Raw genomic sequence first — 16,843 nt, forward strand, 5'->3', positions numbered from 1 at the left:
GCACGGGATGTTTAGTAAAGGGATATTTAGTAAAACACACACACACACAAAATAATACATTGATAGGAGTTTTACATTATATGCATCATGTCCAGTAGTTACATATTATACGAACTTACAGTATGTACAGAAGTACATAGCTAGTACATAGCACTGTGAACAGCTGACCAGTCTCGCTGAGAGGGAGAGGGAGAAAACTCTACCAAATAGCCACATTCTACACCCAACTACAGTGTCAACTGGGCCAGGCAGTCTCTAATCAATGGGTCGCACCAGTGTGTGACATCAGTTGTACAGCTGGTTGGTGAGATAGAGGAACACATATGACTGGTGTGGTTCCCCATCCCCTCCACTTCCTGAAAAAAACATGCAAGACAGAAAGAGCGACTTGAGAAAGACAGACAGAAAATCTACAAGGAGGACACAGTTAAGAAGACAGAGAAAGCCTGTATGTGGCTGTTTTTTTTTTTACTTCACACCGGCTCTTCAGGATCCATTACTTCAAACAAGATTGATGACTGAGCAGGTAACATGTACCTATTGCAATAACTCTATATCTAAAACCTCTCTGTAGTCACGTTTCCCTTCCCTACTGAAGCTCTGTTGTCACAGCAGCCAGAGAAATGTCTTGTCTTGCTTTGGATACATAAAGCCTTTAGCGACTGCCAGATGTTTGTGGTTTAGTTTTACAAACTTTCTGTGTTAGATGTACAAATTTGTCAAGTTTGAGGAGCAATGAAGAGCTCCTTGTCAACTGTAGAATGCTATGAGAGAAGTTGAACTGTGAATGGTTTGAGACCTGTGGGCAAAGAAATAACAACCAGTTGTAGGCTAATTATACATTCACCTCATCTGCTTCTCAAGGTGTGTGTTATTTACTGATTGAGTTGCCCAGCTAGTCTTCACCACATTATTATCCACCACGTTATCCACCAGGTTATGCACCAGGTTATCCACCACGTTATTATCCACCACGTTATTATCCACCAGGTTATCCACCAAGTTATCCACCAGGTTATCCACCACGTTATTATCCACCAGGTTATCCACCAAGTTATCCACCAGGTTATCCACCAGGTTATTATCCACCAGGTTATCCACCAGGTTATCCACCAGGTTATTATCCACCAGGTTATTATCCACCAGGTTATCCACCAGGTTATTATCCACCAGGTTATTATCCACCAGGTTATCCACCACATTATTATCCACCAGGTTATTATCCACCACATTATTATCCACCAGGTTATCCACCAGGTTATTATCCACCAGGTTATTATCCACCAGGTTATCCACCAGGTTATTATCCACCAGGTTATTATCCACCAGGTTATCCACCACATTATTATCCACCAGGTTATTATCCACCAGGTTATTATCCACCAGGTTATTATCCACCAGGTTATTATCCACCAGGTTATTATCCACCAGGTTATCCACCACGTTATTATCCACCAGGTTATTATCCACCAGGTTATTATCCACCAGGTTATTATCCACCAGGTTATTATCCACCAGGTTATTATCCACCAGGTTATCCACCACGTTATTATCCACCAGGTTATCCACCAGGTTATCCACCAGGTTATCATCCACCAGGTTATTATCCACCACGTTATTATCCACCAAGTTATCCACCAGGTTATCCACCACATTATTATCCACCAGGTTATCCACCAGGTTATTATCCACCAGGTTATTATCCACCAGGTTATCCACCAAGTTATCCACCAGGTTATCCACCACGTTATTATCCACCAGGTTATCCACCAAGTTATCCACCAGGTTATCCACCAGGTTATTATCCACCAGGTTATCTACCAGGTTATCCACCAGGTTATTATCCACCAGGTTATTATCCACCAGGTTATTCACCAGGTTATTATCCACCAGGTTATTATCCACCAGGTTATCCACCACATTATTATCCACCAGGTTATTATCCACCACATTATTATCCACCAGGTTATCCACCAGGTTATTATCCACCAGGTTATTATCCACCAGGTTATCCACCAGGTTATTATCCACCAGGTTATTATCCACCAGGTTATCCACCACATTATTATCCACCAGGTTATTATCCACCAGGTTATTATCCACCAGGTTATTATCCACCAGGTTATTATCCACCAGGTTATTATCCACCAGGTTATCCACCACATTATTATCCACCAGGTTATTATCCACCAGGTTATTATCCACCAGGTTATTATCCACCAGGTTATTATCCACCAGGTTATTATCCACCAGGTTATCCACCACGTTATTATCCACCAGGTTATCCACCAGGTTATCCACCAGGTTATCATCCACCAGGTTATTATCCACCACGTTATTATCCACCAAGTTATCCACCAGGTTATCCACCACATTATTATCCACCAGGTTATCCACCAGGTTATTATCCACCAGGTTATTATCCACCAGGTTATCCACCACGTTATTATCCACCAGGTTATTATCCACCACATTATTATCCACCAGGTTATCCACCAGGTTATTATCCACCAGGTTATTATCCACCAGGTTATTATCCACCAGGTTATTATCCACCAGGTTATTATCCACCAGGTTATTATCCACCAGGTTATCCACCACGTTATTATCCACCAGGTTATCCACCAGGTTATCCACCAGGTTATCATCCACCAGGTTATTATCCACCACGTTATTATCCACCAAGTTATCCACCAGGTTATCCACCACATTATTATCCACCAGGTTATCCACCAGGTTATTATCCACCAGGTTATTATCCACCAGGTTATTATCCACCAGGTTATCCACCACGTTATTATCCACCAGGTTATCCACCAGGTTATTATCCACCAGGTTATCCACCAGGTTATCCACCACGTTATTATCCACCAGGTTATTATCCACCAGGTTATCCACCACGTTATTATCCACCAGGTTATCCACCAAGTTATCCACCAGGTTATCCACCACGTTATTATCCACCAGGTTATGAACCACATTATTATCCACCAGGTTATCCACCAAGTTATCCACCAGGTTATCCACCAGGTTATCCACCACATTATTATCCACCAAGTTATCCACCAGGTTATGAACCACATTATTATCCACCAGGTTATCCACCAAGTTATCCACCATGTTATCCACCACATTATTATCCACCAGGTTATTATCCACCAAGTTATCCACCACATTATTATCCACCAAGTTATCCACCAGGTTATCACCACGTTATTATCCACCAGGTTATCCACCAGGTTATCCACCACATTATTATCCACCAGGTTATCCACCAAGTTATCCACCAGGTTATCCACCACATTATTATCCACCAAGTTATCCACCAGGTTATCCACCACATTATTATCCACCAGGTTATCCACCAAGTTATCCACCAGGTTATCCACCAAGTTATTATACACCAGGTTATCCACCAGGTTATCCACCAGGTTATCCACCAGGTTATCCACCAGGTTATCCACCAGGTTATTATCCACCAGGTTATCCACCAGGTTATCCACCAGGTTATCCGCCACGTTATTATCCACCAGGTTATCCACCAAGTTATCCACCAGGTTATCACCACGTTATTATCCACCAGGTTATCCACCAGGTTATCCACCACATTATTATCCACCAGGTTATCCACCAAGTTATCCACCAGGTTATCCACCACATTATTATCCACCAGGTTATCCACCAAGTTATCCACCAGGTTATCCACCAAGTTATTATACACCAGGTTATCCACCAGGTTATCCACCACGTTATTATCCACCAGGTTATCCACCAGGTTATCCACCAGGTTATCCACCAGGTTATCCACCACGTTATAACATTTAACATTTTAGTCATTTTAGTCATTCTTATCCAGAGCGACTTACAGTTAGTGAGTGCATACATTTTCATACCACGTTATCCACCACCTCCACTCATGCATTCATTTTATTAAAATGGAAAAGCCAATCTGACACAACCATTTTTTAACTGCTATATTTGTAACGTGTCTATGCATATCAATTGCAATAACAATACACTTTATTTTTAACAAATTCACTTGCAGTTGTAAGACTAGACCTACACCCCCATCATAACAACCTGACTGGACACACTGCCATGGAGACCCTGGACATCACCCTGACACACTGGTTTCAGGTGAGAGAATAACAACTCTGCCAGATGAAGGTCTCTGGCTGAAAGGTCACTCTATGTTTTTAACCTTGGATTTTACAATAAATAATATACGTTTTATAATGGAGAGAGTGTTCGCGCCTCAACTTCTGATGCATCATTCGTTTATTTAAGGTAGCATCCCTATTCCAGTTGTCTGACCACGAAAACCTCTATTGCTTCAGGTGAGAGAATACGACCAGAAGAGTGAGCAGCGGGAAGAGAAACACAAGGAGCTCCGGGGACGCAACAACGTCACTTCCTGTCGGAGCCCAACCAGAGAACTGGACACACGGTGGATCAAGAAGGAGCTGAGGCGGAAGAGACAGCAGGAATTCCACAGAAGACGATCAGTCAGCCCAGAAAGGGCCAAAGCCTCTGGAAAAGTCAAGGACGACAGTTGTGTCATCTGTGACACAGCCAAGTCAGAGACGGTGCGGGCTAAGGTCAGTGTGATACCTAAGTCAAATCTGCCGGGGTCACAAAGGGCGAAAGCCTCTGCAAAGGTCAAGGACGACAGTTGTGTCATCTGCGACGAAGCCAAGACAGAGTCTTTGCAGGGTAACATCACTTGGCCACAGCCCCCTAGGCCTATGTCCAATGGACGACCATTGATAATGGTTAAGAGAATAAAGGCGTCCAAAGATGACCTGGACAACAGTGAATGGGTAAAATAATATAAATGTCATTCATGGCTTACCATCTACTTTACTGCATTCCTGTTGATTTTAGCAATCATTTATATTTGACGTTTATCTTTTTGTTAATAGACCTACAACCCTTTTATTCTGACTATCCAGAGCTCATTTATTTATTAAGATAATGTTACAGCGTAATTATCGAGTTCCTTCATTATCACTGTTGTATTCACCAGGCCTCAATATGGACAAATCAAACACCAGTGAGGAAAAATGAGAAGAGCAGTACTAGAACACTAGAGGCAGTTTTCTCTACCTTGACCACCTCGACCAGACAACCACCCACCTCCACCCCTACCTCCACCCCAACCATCTGCACCTCGACCAGAGAACCACCCACCTCCACCCCTACCTCCACCCCAACCATCTGCACCTCGACCAGAGAACCACCCACCTCTAAGAAGAACTCTACCAGAAAACAGGATTCAGTTCCACACACATCCACACCGATCAAAGAACCACACACCAGCACCCCAACCTCTACCCCGAAGACGTCCACCCCGAGCAGAGAACTAGTCCAGCCCAGGTTAAAAGCCTCCACAAAGAAAGATAAGGGTACTTACATTTCTTTATTCCACTTCAATACTATACAATTATGACCAAGTCATATTTAATAAAATAATTGCCATTTCACTCTACCAGGCATCCTGAAGGGTACAGGTGAATCAAACCGAGCTAAAAAGAGACAGCAAGAAGCCAGCGTACAGACAGAGTGAGTCTCAATCAAGTATTTTTCTTTAAATGATGGCAGATGACGTCACAGTGAAAACTCTAGTAATAGAAAACACACCAAAAAACTCTGATTCTGTTTTCTTGATGTCAGTCTCTGTAACGAAATGCATTTTCTCTAATATACAGGCCTGGCTATGTTACCGTCAAGGAATCTGTGAGTTTCCACAATCCACCTTGCTCACAATTGTGTGCAGTGCCATACAGATCAGTCACAACAGTCTTAGGTTAAAGAAACACCCCATATAGATCAGTCACAGCAGTTTTAAGTGAAAGACACACCCCATATAGATCAGTCACAGCAGTTTTAAGTGAAAGACACACCCCATATAGATCAGTCACAGCAGTTTTAAGTGAAAGACACACCCCATATAGATCAGTCACAGCAGTTTTAAGTGAAAGACACACCCCATATAGATCAGTCACAGCAGTTTTAAGTGAAAGACACACCCCATATAGATCAGTCACAACAGTTTTAAGTGAAAGACACACCCCATACAGTAACAAAATGAACTTTTCTCCATGACAGGAAGTTCTTCAGCTGGCTGATTACTTGCAGGTAAAACTTTGCAATTTGTTACCCAACTTGTCGTTCTATGGCAACAACAACGTCATGTGCCCAGTTGAACATGTGTACGGCTAGTTGTGCTTCATAGAAGTGTGTATCTTTCACTTCATACTGTATCTGTTCTGTACCTCCTTATGGCAGGAGGCTCTATGGAGAGAGGAGGGCCTGAAGAACAAGTTGGCTGTTCTCCAGAAGCGTGGCTCCACCCTGCTACACCACTCTGACACTCTATGGACTGTAAGAAACTCTCTCCTCCTCATACCTGGCTCACATACCACACCCACTTTCCTCATACCTGGCTCACATACCACACCCACTTTCCTTATACCTGGCTCACATACCACACCCACTTTCCTCATACCTGGCTCACATACCACACTCTCTCACCTAGTGGTGGAAAAAGTACCCAATTGTCATACTTGAGTAAAAGTATAGATACCTTAATAGAAAGTTACTCAAGTAAAAGTGAAAGTCAGCCAGTAAAATACTACTTGAGTAAAAGTCTAAAAGTATTTGGTTTTAAATATACTTAAGTATCAAAAGTAAATGTAATTGCTAAAATATACTTAAGTATCAAAAGTCGAAGTAAAAGTATAAATCATTTAAAATTCCTTATATTAAGCAAAGCAGACAGCATAATTTTCTTGTTTTTAAAATGTACAGATAACCAGGGGCAACACCAACACTCAGATATTATTTACAAAATAAGCATTTGTGTTTAGTGAGTCGGCCAGATCAGAGGCAGTAGGGATGACCAGGGATGTTCTCTTGATAAGTGTGTGAATTTGACAATTTTCCTGTCCTGCTTAGCATTCAAAATGTAAAGAGTACTTTTGGTTGTCAGGGAAAATGTATGGGAGTAAAAAGTACAATATTTTATTTAGGAATGTAGTGAAGTAAAAGTAAAAGTTATATATAAATAGTAAAGTATAGATTACCCCAAAAACTACTTAAGTAGTACTTTAAAGTATTTTTACTTAAGTACTTTACACCACTGCTCTCGTGCCATACCTGGCTCCCTCATACAAACAAAACTCAGTGCCGTGATCGTGTACAGTATCTGTAGACGGGATGTATCTGTAGTGTTCTCTGTTTCTGACTACGGTACAGCAGACGGGATGAGTCTGTAGTGTTCTCTGTTTCTGACTACGGTACAGCAGGCAGGATGAGTCTGTCGTGTTCTCTGTTTCTGACTGCGGTACAGCAAGCAGGATGAGTCTGTAGTGTTCTCTGTTTCTGACTACGGTACAGCAAGCAGGATGAGTCTGTAGTGTTCTCTGTTTCTGACTACGGTACAGCAGGCAGGATGAGTCTGTGGTTAAGGGCTAGCTTCCTGCTGCTCTAGTCTGTACCTTGCTCACAGAGTAACATCAGAGAACATCAGCATCTAGGAAGAGAGACTGCTCTAGCTCTCACACCGGAAGGGTGTGTTCTTATTGGTTCTTTTCACATCAGACTGTATCTGCCTTTTGATTGGTGCATACGGACAGACCGTGGTGACAAGTGAGAAGACACGTTGTGGTGTCAATCAGCCGTTAGTCTTTCCTCAGCAGGTTTCAGTAGTGTAACACTTCAGGCTACAGACATTTCCTCTCCTCTCCCACAGACTCGCTGCAATGAAGACCTACTAAAGAACAAGATCAGAGCATTAGAAACGCAGCTGCAAGTCTGTCTGCAGGTAAGAATAGCATCCTGCTGCATCTGCAGCTGTTGACCGAGGATGTGCTCCTTCTCAACAAAGACTATATCACTCTTGTCATTTCTAGCTTGTTCTATTTTGGTTGTCAGATGCTTCTAATGTTTGCACATTTGAGTTTGACAAGTGAGGGTTTGGCGTCCCGTTAAATGTCATTAGTAGGCTTTAAACTGTTGTGTGCTGCCCTTTGCTCAAACAACCATTCAGGCAATATCTCGGTTCAGAACCAACAACCATTCAGGCAATATCTCGGTTCAGAACCAACAACCATCTCATACTGAACTGATGATACTTTTCATAGAGAGTGGTGCTGTCATGTGGTTTGTGGGTTATACCTGCTTAAGCTCAAGTATTTGTATTTATTATGGATCCCCGTTAGTTCCTGCCAAGGCAGCAGCTACTCCTCCTGGGGTCCAGCAAAATTAAGGCATTACAATAGATTTCACAACAGATTTCACAACACATTAAGTGTGTGCCCTCAGGCCCCTACTCTACTACCACATATCTACAACACAAAATCCATGTCTACGTGTGTGTATAGTGCGTATGTTATTGTGTGTGTGTGTGTGTGTGTGTGTGTGTGTGTGCGTGTGTCTGTGCCTATGTGTGTGTGTCTCTTCACAGTCCCCCGCTGTTCCATAAGGTGTATTTTTATCTGTTTAAAAAAAAAAAATCTGATTCTACTGCTTGCACCAGTTACCTGATGTGGAATAGAGTTCCATGTAGTCATGGCTCTATGTCGTACTGTACGCCTCCCATAGTCTGTTCTGGACTTGGGGACTATGAAGAGACCTCTGGTGGCATGTCTTGTGGGGGTATGCATGGGTGTCCGAGCTGTGCGCCAGTAGTTCAAACAGACAGCTCGGTACATTCAACATGTCAATTCTTCTCACAACTACAGTATAGCACAACTAGCAATGTCTATGTATGACCAGTTTATTACTTGCGGTTCTCACAGAAACAGAAGCTCCCCTGGGATGGAGTGAAGCTGGCGCTACAGATGGAGAAACAGAAGGGCGCGTATGAGGAGAAAGCCTTGGAGGCCATCCAGAGGGCTACAGAGGAGAAACAGGAAGCGCTCAGCCAGGCCGAGACACTCGAGGTTGGGGGTTCTTTCTTTGCCTCTTGTCTGTCTCTCTCTCCCTGGCACCTACAGACACCCTGTTCATGTACAGGCCCACACTTTTGCATTTATACTAAACTGATGTTAAGTATTGGCTATAACGAGGGACATGCTAATACCATTTCACCGGTTTCTACTGTCTAGATAGTGTGTTGAAAACTATGAAGCCCTACAGCGATAAAACGTGTAGTGGCTTGTCTTGTATAATGTAGGTGTACTTCTCTTACCACTAGGTGCTGTCTCTCTGTATAATGTAGGTGCACTTCTTCCCCGTGTCCACTAGATGCTGCTGCAGGCAGCCAGGGTGGAGTCGGCGCAGTGGCAGGGTCTGTGTGAGGAAATGAAGGACAGCTCAGAACAGCTGAAGAAGAGACAGGAGATCAACTCTGAACAGGTTCTACAGCTGCAGAACCAACTGGAGGTACAGTAGTCACTCTGTACAGACAGCAGATATCACAGTGGGGAGTGTTCTGTGAGGCACTGAAGGGATACCATCATAATGAGTTGGCCTCTGGCAAAGTGAGACTACGTCATGATCAGAGAGACCGCTACATACTGTGTGATCCAGTGGGTTGCTGTAATTGGAGGAAAGGTGGATCTAAAATGGATCTATGGGGATCACTGTGTACATTTAATGCTGGAAAAATGGTGTATAGACATCGCTGTGTGATGTGGTCCTCTGTAGCTCAATTGGTAGAGCACGGCGCTTGTAACGCCAGGGTAGTGGGTTCGATCCCTGGGACCACCCATACACAAACAATTTTATGCACGCATGACTGTAAGTCGCTTTGGATAAAAGCGTCTGCTAAATGGCATATTATTATTATTATGTTTATATGAATGCCCAAGTAAGAGGCTGGGGGTCTGTGGTGTGCAGCTTGCCAGGGGTCAGGAGGCGGGGCTGAGGGAGGAGCTGGGGGCAGTACAGCAAATGGAGGAGGAGTTACAGTCCAACATTGTTCTGCTGGAAGAACAGAACCAGAACCTGAGGGACCAGATCCAGGAGATGAGAGGTTAGAGGTCATACAAGTAGCAGTTCAATGCACACACAACTGTGCACACACACCAATTTTCATGGGGTTCTGCATCTGAAAATCTTTTAGTAGTGAAGTAGAAACTAAGGGAATTAATTAATGGCTATCTCATCTTGCCCTGCCTGACTCCTAGATGCCAGGGCTGAGACTCAGGAGGAGTCCCTGGAGGAATCCTTGGCCCAGTTGACTGTTTTATCAGAGGAGTCCGAAGAGTGTGAGCAGACCCTGGCCCGGTTGACTGTTTTATCAGAGGAGTCCGAAGAGTGTGAGCAGACCCTGGCCCAGTTGACTGTGTCGCTGGAGCAGCCAAAGGAGGAGGAGGAGGAGGAGGAGGAGGAGCAGCTGATTGTATCGTCACAGCAGAAGCAGTTATCATGGGGAGATGGAGATCAGGTTGCGGAGCAGCTCCGTCACACTCTGGACCGACTACAGCTGAAGGAGAGAGAGGTGAGGGAGGAGGGGGCTCATAAACCCAGGCCTTCTACTGGTTACAGGAGAATAATGACAGGTCCGCCCTCCTTAATTGGACCAATAAGAGGAACAGGAGTACGTCATTCTCAGCTAAATGTAAAGATGTTTCAATTCAGTTCCCAAATGATATACAGTGGGGAAAAAAAGTATTTAGTCAGCCACCAATTGTGCAAGTTCTCCCACTTAAAAAGATGAGAGAGGCCTGTAATTTTCATCATAGGTACAAGTCAACTATGACAGACAAATTGAGAGAAAAAAATCCAGAAAATCACATTGTAGGATTTTTTATGAATTTATTTGCAAATTATGGTGGAAAATAAGTATTTGGTCACCTACAAACAAGCAAGATTTCAGGCTCTCACAGACCTGTAACTTCTTCTTTAAGAGGCTCCTCTGTCCTCCACTCGTTACCTGTATTAATGACACCTGTTTGAACTTGTTATCAGTATAAAAGACACCTGTCCACAACCTCAAACAGTCACACTCCAAACTCCACTATGGCCAAGACCAAAGAGCTGTCAAAGGACACCAGAAACAAAATTATAGACCTGCACCAGGCTGGGAAGACTGAATCTGCAATAGGTAAGCAGCTTGGTTTGAAGAAATCAACTGTGGGAGCAATTATTAGGAAATGGAAGACATACAAGACCACTGATAATCTCCCTCGATCTGGGGGCTCCACGCAAGATCTTACCCCGTGGGGTCAAAATGATCACAAGAACGGTGAGCAAAAATCCCAGAACCACACGGGGGGACCTAGTGAATGACCTGCAGAGAGCTGGGACCAAAGTAACAAAGCCTACCATCAGTAACACACTACGCCGCCAGGGACTCAAATCCTGCAGTGCCAGACGTGTCCCCCTGCTTAAGCCAGTACATGTCCAGGCCCGTCTGAAGTTTGCTAGAGTGCATTTGGATGATCCAGAAGAGGATTGGGAGAATGTCATATGGTCAGATGAAACCAAAATATAACTTTTTGGTAAAAACTCAACTCGTCGAGGACAAAGAATGCTGAGTTGCATCCAAAGAACACCATACCTACTGTGAAGCATGGGGGTGGAAACATCATGCTTTGGGGCTGTTTTTCTGCAGAGGGACCAGGACGACTGATCCGTGTAAAGGAAAGAATGAATAGGGCCATGTATCGTGAGATTTTGAGTGAAAACCTCCTTCCATCAGCAAGGGCATTGAAGATGAAACGTGGCTGGGTCTTTCAGCATGACAATGATCCCAAACACACCGCCCGGGCAACGAAGGAGTGGCTTCGTAAGAAGCATTTCAAGGTCCTGGAGTGGCCTAGCCAGTCTCCAGATCTCAACCCCCATAGAAAATCTTTGGAGGGGAGTTGAAAGTCCGTGTTGCCCAGCGACAGCCCCAAAACATCACTGCTCTAGAGGAGATCTGCATGGAGGAATGGGCCAAAATACAGGCAACAGTGTGTGAAAACCTTGTGAAGACTTACGGAAAACGTTTGACCTGTGTCATGGCCAACAAAGGGTATATAACAAAGTATTGAGAAACTTTTGTTATTGACCAAATACTTATTTTCCACCATAATTTGCAAATAAATTCATAAAAAATCCTACAATGTGATTTTCTGGAAAAAAAAATCTCATTTTGTCTGTCATAGTTGACGTGTACCTATGATGAAAATTACAGGCCTCTCTCATCTTTGTAAGTGGGAGAACTTGCACAATTGGTGGCTGACTAAATACTTTTTTGCCCCACTGTATTTCATACACAATGGTGAAAACATTGTATTTCATAGTGTGCGTGTATGTGCGTGTGTATGTGTGTGTGTGTGTGTGTGTGTGTGTGTGGTGTGCGTGTGTGTGTGCGTGTGTGTGTGTGTGCGTCCGTGCGTGCGTGTGCAGTGTGAGGAGCTGCAGAATGAGCTGGAGGCCGTGGAGGCAGAGTGCCAGTCGTGCCAGGTCCGCCTGACGCAGTGCAGGGATGAACTCAGACAGCTCAGCCACCGACGCAGCAGCAGGGTGAGCAGTGTGTGTGTATGTGTGTGTGTGTGTGTGTGTGTGGGCAGCTCCCTCCCTTTGTTGTCCTTTGGCCCATAACCCCCCAAAACCCCCCATAACCCCCCAAAACTCCCCATAACCCCCCACACCCCCCAAAATCTCTTATAACCCCCAAACCCCCCCATAACTCTCAAATAACCTCCCATAACCCCCATAACCCCCATAACCACCCCATAACTCTCCAATAACCTCCCCCCAAAACAAATTTGATAACCCCCATAACTCTCCAATAACCCCCTATAGCCCCCCCCATAACCCCCCCATAACCCCCCCATAACCCATATAATGAAATACATTTCTGAAATATGCCCCTGATGGTGCAGTTACATCCACTTTGAAGTAAATGTTGTGTTTTTTTTTACTGCGCTTCATTGTCTGTGTTTTTCCTTCCGTTTCTAGAAGCCCTGTGTCTCCTGGTTGTGGCTCTGTGTTCTACTACTAACGCTCCTGTCCATGGTGGCGGCGGCCATCTTGTGGGCATGGCATCCTCCCTTCAAGGACCAAATCCAGGACCTGTACTCAGCTGTAGAGGAACACATAGAGGACTATCTACTGCAGGCTGCCTCTCCACAACATGTTGGCTGCTTCAGGCCTATCTGACCACAGCACTAGCCTGTGTCCCACATCGGTTTGGGCTCTCTTGCCAACTCTATGACATTGGACTTGGCAAGACAGTACAAAGAGATCTGGGACTCAGGCTACCACAGCACAGGATTAGGATTAGGATTTATAGTTTGTTTTGTGTATATTCAGATTTTTTGTTGTTGAGTATTATTAATTTATGTTTTAACAAAAATCTAATAAAAACAATCCAAATGATTAAAGGAAAAACAATCTATTCATTTATTTTATATTTGATAACTATTTGAGAACCTTTGTGTGCCTTTATAGATGAGTTGAGAATGACGACTGAGAATGAGTTGCTTTTGATTTCAACTTTTTAAGGAGTCTCTCTGCATATATAGTTTGATTTATTTAAACATGAATGTTTACAATGTTACACATAACACAAACCCGGGGATAAAAATAACAATTTACTGTCTACCAGTGGAGGCTGGTGAGGGGAGGACGGCTCATAACAATGGCTGGAATGGAGTCAATGGAACGGTATCAACCACATGGAAACCAGGCGTTTGATACCATTCCACTGACTCCATTTCAGCCATTGTTATGAGACGTCCTCCCGTCAGCAGCCTCCACTGCTACCTATGCATCATTATGTAATAATTGTTCAATATCTGTGTTTGAAATGATTATATTTGGCTAATGTACTACATATTTTAGTTGGACAAAAATCGTGCAGATCATGAAAATAATTTGGCTAAGTATCATAATAAGTATTCTGTTTTGAGTCATTTTGTTTGAGAAACAGAGACCGGGATTCAATCCGATCAGCTGTAGATCCGCGTTGTAATGCGCTTGACATTTAAAGGTAATGTCCGAGGCGACATATGCAGCGTTTACCGTGAACGCGGTCTCCACAAGTGTGGAAACATTGCCTTTAAAAGGTGCACAGCAGATCGGATCGGATCTCGGCCTTAATGTTCATGATTGTGTTTACATTATTGTCACAAATGCTGTCCATTTTCTTTATACAAACAATTCAGCTATAAATATTTATTGGTCAAATTTGTGGAAATCGACTGTAATAAAATGACTGGGGAAGGTCCAATATAGTAACATTTTACTTTTTTGAGAAAAGTGTTGAATTATTTATTTTTTTAAATACCCAAGACAAAACAAAAAGATAAAGCATATGAAAAAAATCTTACAACAGATGGAGGGGCAACTGTCCTGGAGGGGGCGACTGTCCTGGAGGGGGCGACTGTCCTGGAAGGGGCAACTGTCCTGGAGGGGGCGACTGTCCTGGAGGGGGCAACTTTCCTGGAAGGGGCGACTGTCCTGGAGGGGGCGACTGTCCTGGAGGGGGCAACTTTCCTGGAGGGGGCGACTGTCCTGGAGGGGGCGACTGTCCTGGAGGGGGCGACTGTCCTGGAGGGGGCGACTGTCCTGGAGGGGGCAATTGTCCTGGAGGGGGCAATTGTCCTGGAGGGGGCAACTGTCCTGGGGGGACAACTGTCCTGGAGGGGGCAACTGTCCTGGAGGGGACAACTGTCCTGGAAGGGGCAACTGTCCTGGAGGGGGCAACTGTCCTGGAGGGGGCAACTGTCCTGGAGGGGGCGACTGTCCTGGAGGGGCAACTGTCCTGGAGGGGGCAACTTTCCTGGAGGGGCAACTGTCCTGGAGGGGCAACTGTCCTGGAGGGGCCGACTGTCCTGGAGGGGGCGACTGTCCTGGAGGGGGCGACTGTCCTGGAGGGGGTGACTGTCCTGGAGGGGGCGACTGTCCTGGAGGGGGCGACTGTCCTGGAGGGGGTGACTGTCCTCTAGGGGCGACTGCTTGTTCAGATACAGATTCTGCTGTATATCTGTCAAATGATCATTGAGTCTGTGGGCCTGTGGATTGCCCACGCTGTGTCAACATGCCTGATCCCATTTGAGGCGCTGTTTAAAGATAAAGGATTCATGAAACAATGACTCTCATTGAAATGGTTTGAATATCACCAACTGCTACAAGAGCAGACACGGTAGGCAGCAATTATACGTCACTTCCAAGTTGATGAGTCCCGAACATGAGTCCCCGAAAACAGAGTTTGTTGCATGGACTTCACAGTGGCTTCTGCCAATACACCTATGGTTAAAGGAAGATAGGCTATGTACAACTGTCAGACAGACCTCTATCATACAACAGCATTCAGTATGCAGTGCTGGCCCTAGCCTTCTGGGGCCCTATCCTTCTGGGGCCCTATCCTTCTGGGGCCCTATCCTTCTGGGGCTCTAGCCTTCTGGGGCCCTAGCCTTCTGGGGCCCTAGCCTTCTGGGGCCCTATCCTTCTGGGGCCCTATCCTTCTGGGGCTCTAGCCTTCTGGGGCCCTATCCTTCTGGGGCTCTAGCCTTCTGGGGCCCTATCCTTCTGGGGCTCTAGCCTTCTGGGGCCCTATCCTTCTGGGGCCATATTCTTCTGGGGCTCTAGCCTTCTGGGGCCCTATCCTTCTGGGGCCCTATCCTTCTGGGGCCCTATCCTTCTGGGGCCCTATCCTTCTGGGGCTCTAGCCTTCTGGGGCCCTATCCTTCTGGGGCTCTAGCCTTCTGGGGCCCTATCCTTCTGGGGCTCTAGCCTTCTGGGGCCCTATCCTTCTGGGGCCCTATCCTTCTGGGGCTCTAGCCTTCTGGGGCCCTATCCTTCTGGGGCCATATCCTTCTGGGGCCCTATCCTTCTGGGGCTCTAGCCTTCTGGGGCCCTAGCCTAGTGAGTTTTGGTTGGCACATGATATAATCTCTAAAGTATACAGAGAACCTTACATCTTGTAAAGAGAAAAGCCTCGCCTAGAATGCACAATATCTCGTGAACTGCCTTTGGAAGAACCCTTATCAAAGATAAGACTTGGATACATACTGTAAATGTCATATAAAGGGTTAATTCCGTAATGGTAAAGGACCCCCCTGTATTGTTGCCATTTTCCCTCAGTAGACATGTTAAATGACTCACTCTCTGCCTCGTCCATATCTGAAAACCTAACAGTACGCATTTAAAAGGTCAGCAAAGGTCAATGTTTTGTACCCATTAAGATCCTTCACCAGTGTAGGTATAAGCACAGTGTGTCTTTCTTAATTCCATTATTTTTGCTTTTAGTTTTGTGTGTATTGTTGTGAATTGTTAGATACTACTGCACTGTTGGAGCGAGGAACACAAGCATTTCACTACACCTGCAATAACATCTGCTAAATATATGTATGTGACCAATAACATTTCATTTGATGGCTTCACCTTTAGAGGCTCATTCCGTGTTCAATAATAGTGGTTTTTGAATGTTTTTCAATAAACATGATTTTTGAATGACTACCCCATCTCTGTACCCCACACATACAATTATCTGTAAGGTCCCTCAATCGAATACTGAATTTCAAGCACAGATTCAACCACAAAGACCAGGGAGGCTGTGGGGACTGTTTTGTTAGACTTCAGTGCGGATTTTGACATTATCGATCATAGTCTGCTGCTGGAAAAACGTATGTGTTATGGCTTTACACCCCCTGCTATAATGTGGATAAAGAGTTACCTGTCTAACAGAACACAGAGGGTGTTCTTTAATGGGAGCCTCTCCAACATAATCCAAGTAGAATCAGGAATTCCCCAGGGCAGCTGTCTGGGCCCCTTACTTTTTTCAATCTTTACTAACGACATACCATGTGCTATAGCAGGGACATGCCATGTGCTATAATTGTTAAGGATAGTCTAGGTACTGTACATAGTCAAACTCCCAAAATTATAAAATGTATTT

General features: G+C 44.7%; 1 protein-coding gene across 2 annotated transcripts; it reads left to right on the forward strand.

Annotated features, from left to right (window-relative positions):
- Positions 1 to 244: 244 nt before the first annotated feature.
- LOC121546149 (TRAF3-interacting JNK-activating modulator) lies at positions 245 to 14,188 on the forward strand. Of its 2 annotated transcripts, none has more exons than XM_041857193.2 (15): positions 245 to 526; positions 4,046 to 4,137; positions 4,338 to 4,820; positions 5,027 to 5,405; positions 5,493 to 5,562; positions 5,709 to 5,736; positions 6,109 to 6,138; positions 6,289 to 6,384; positions 7,754 to 7,825; positions 8,802 to 8,945; positions 9,250 to 9,387; positions 9,844 to 9,979; positions 10,134 to 10,447; positions 12,346 to 12,462; positions 12,901 to 14,188. In XM_041857193.2, exons 2-15 carry the CDS (start codon positions 4,099 to 4,101, stop codon positions 13,099 to 13,101), a joined length of 2,247 nt encoding a protein of 748 aa, XP_041713127.1. In that variant the 5' UTR covers positions 245 to 526; positions 4,046 to 4,098; the 3' UTR covers positions 13,102 to 14,188. The 2 variants fall into 2 exon arrangements, with proteins under 2 accessions (XP_041713127.1, XP_041713128.1); XM_041857194.2 differs by having other exon boundaries at positions 246 to 526; positions 4,338 to 4,598.
- Positions 14,189 to 16,843: the final 2,655 nt, after the last annotated feature.

This window comes from Coregonus clupeaformis, chromosome 30 (assembly GCF_020615455.1).
Source record: "Coregonus clupeaformis isolate EN_2021a chromosome 30, ASM2061545v1, whole genome shotgun sequence".
In the NCBI taxonomy this organism is placed as follows: Eukaryota; Metazoa; Chordata; class Actinopteri; order Salmoniformes; family Salmonidae; genus Coregonus; species Coregonus clupeaformis.

Bases quoted from the DNA above. Each gene is read 5' to 3' on its own strand.
- LOC121546149 (XM_041857193.2), top strand. From the start codon at position 4,099: ATGGAGACCCTGGACATCACCCTGACACACTGGTTTCAG. The intron at 5,737-6,108 runs GTGAGTTTCCAC...TCTCCATGACAG, and splicing joins ATGTTACCGTCAAGGAATCT to GAAGTTCTTCAGCTGGCTGA. The intron at 10,448-12,345 runs GTGAGGGAGGAG...GTGCGTGTGCAG, and splicing joins TACAGCTGAAGGAGAGAGAG to TGTGAGGAGCTGCAGAATGA.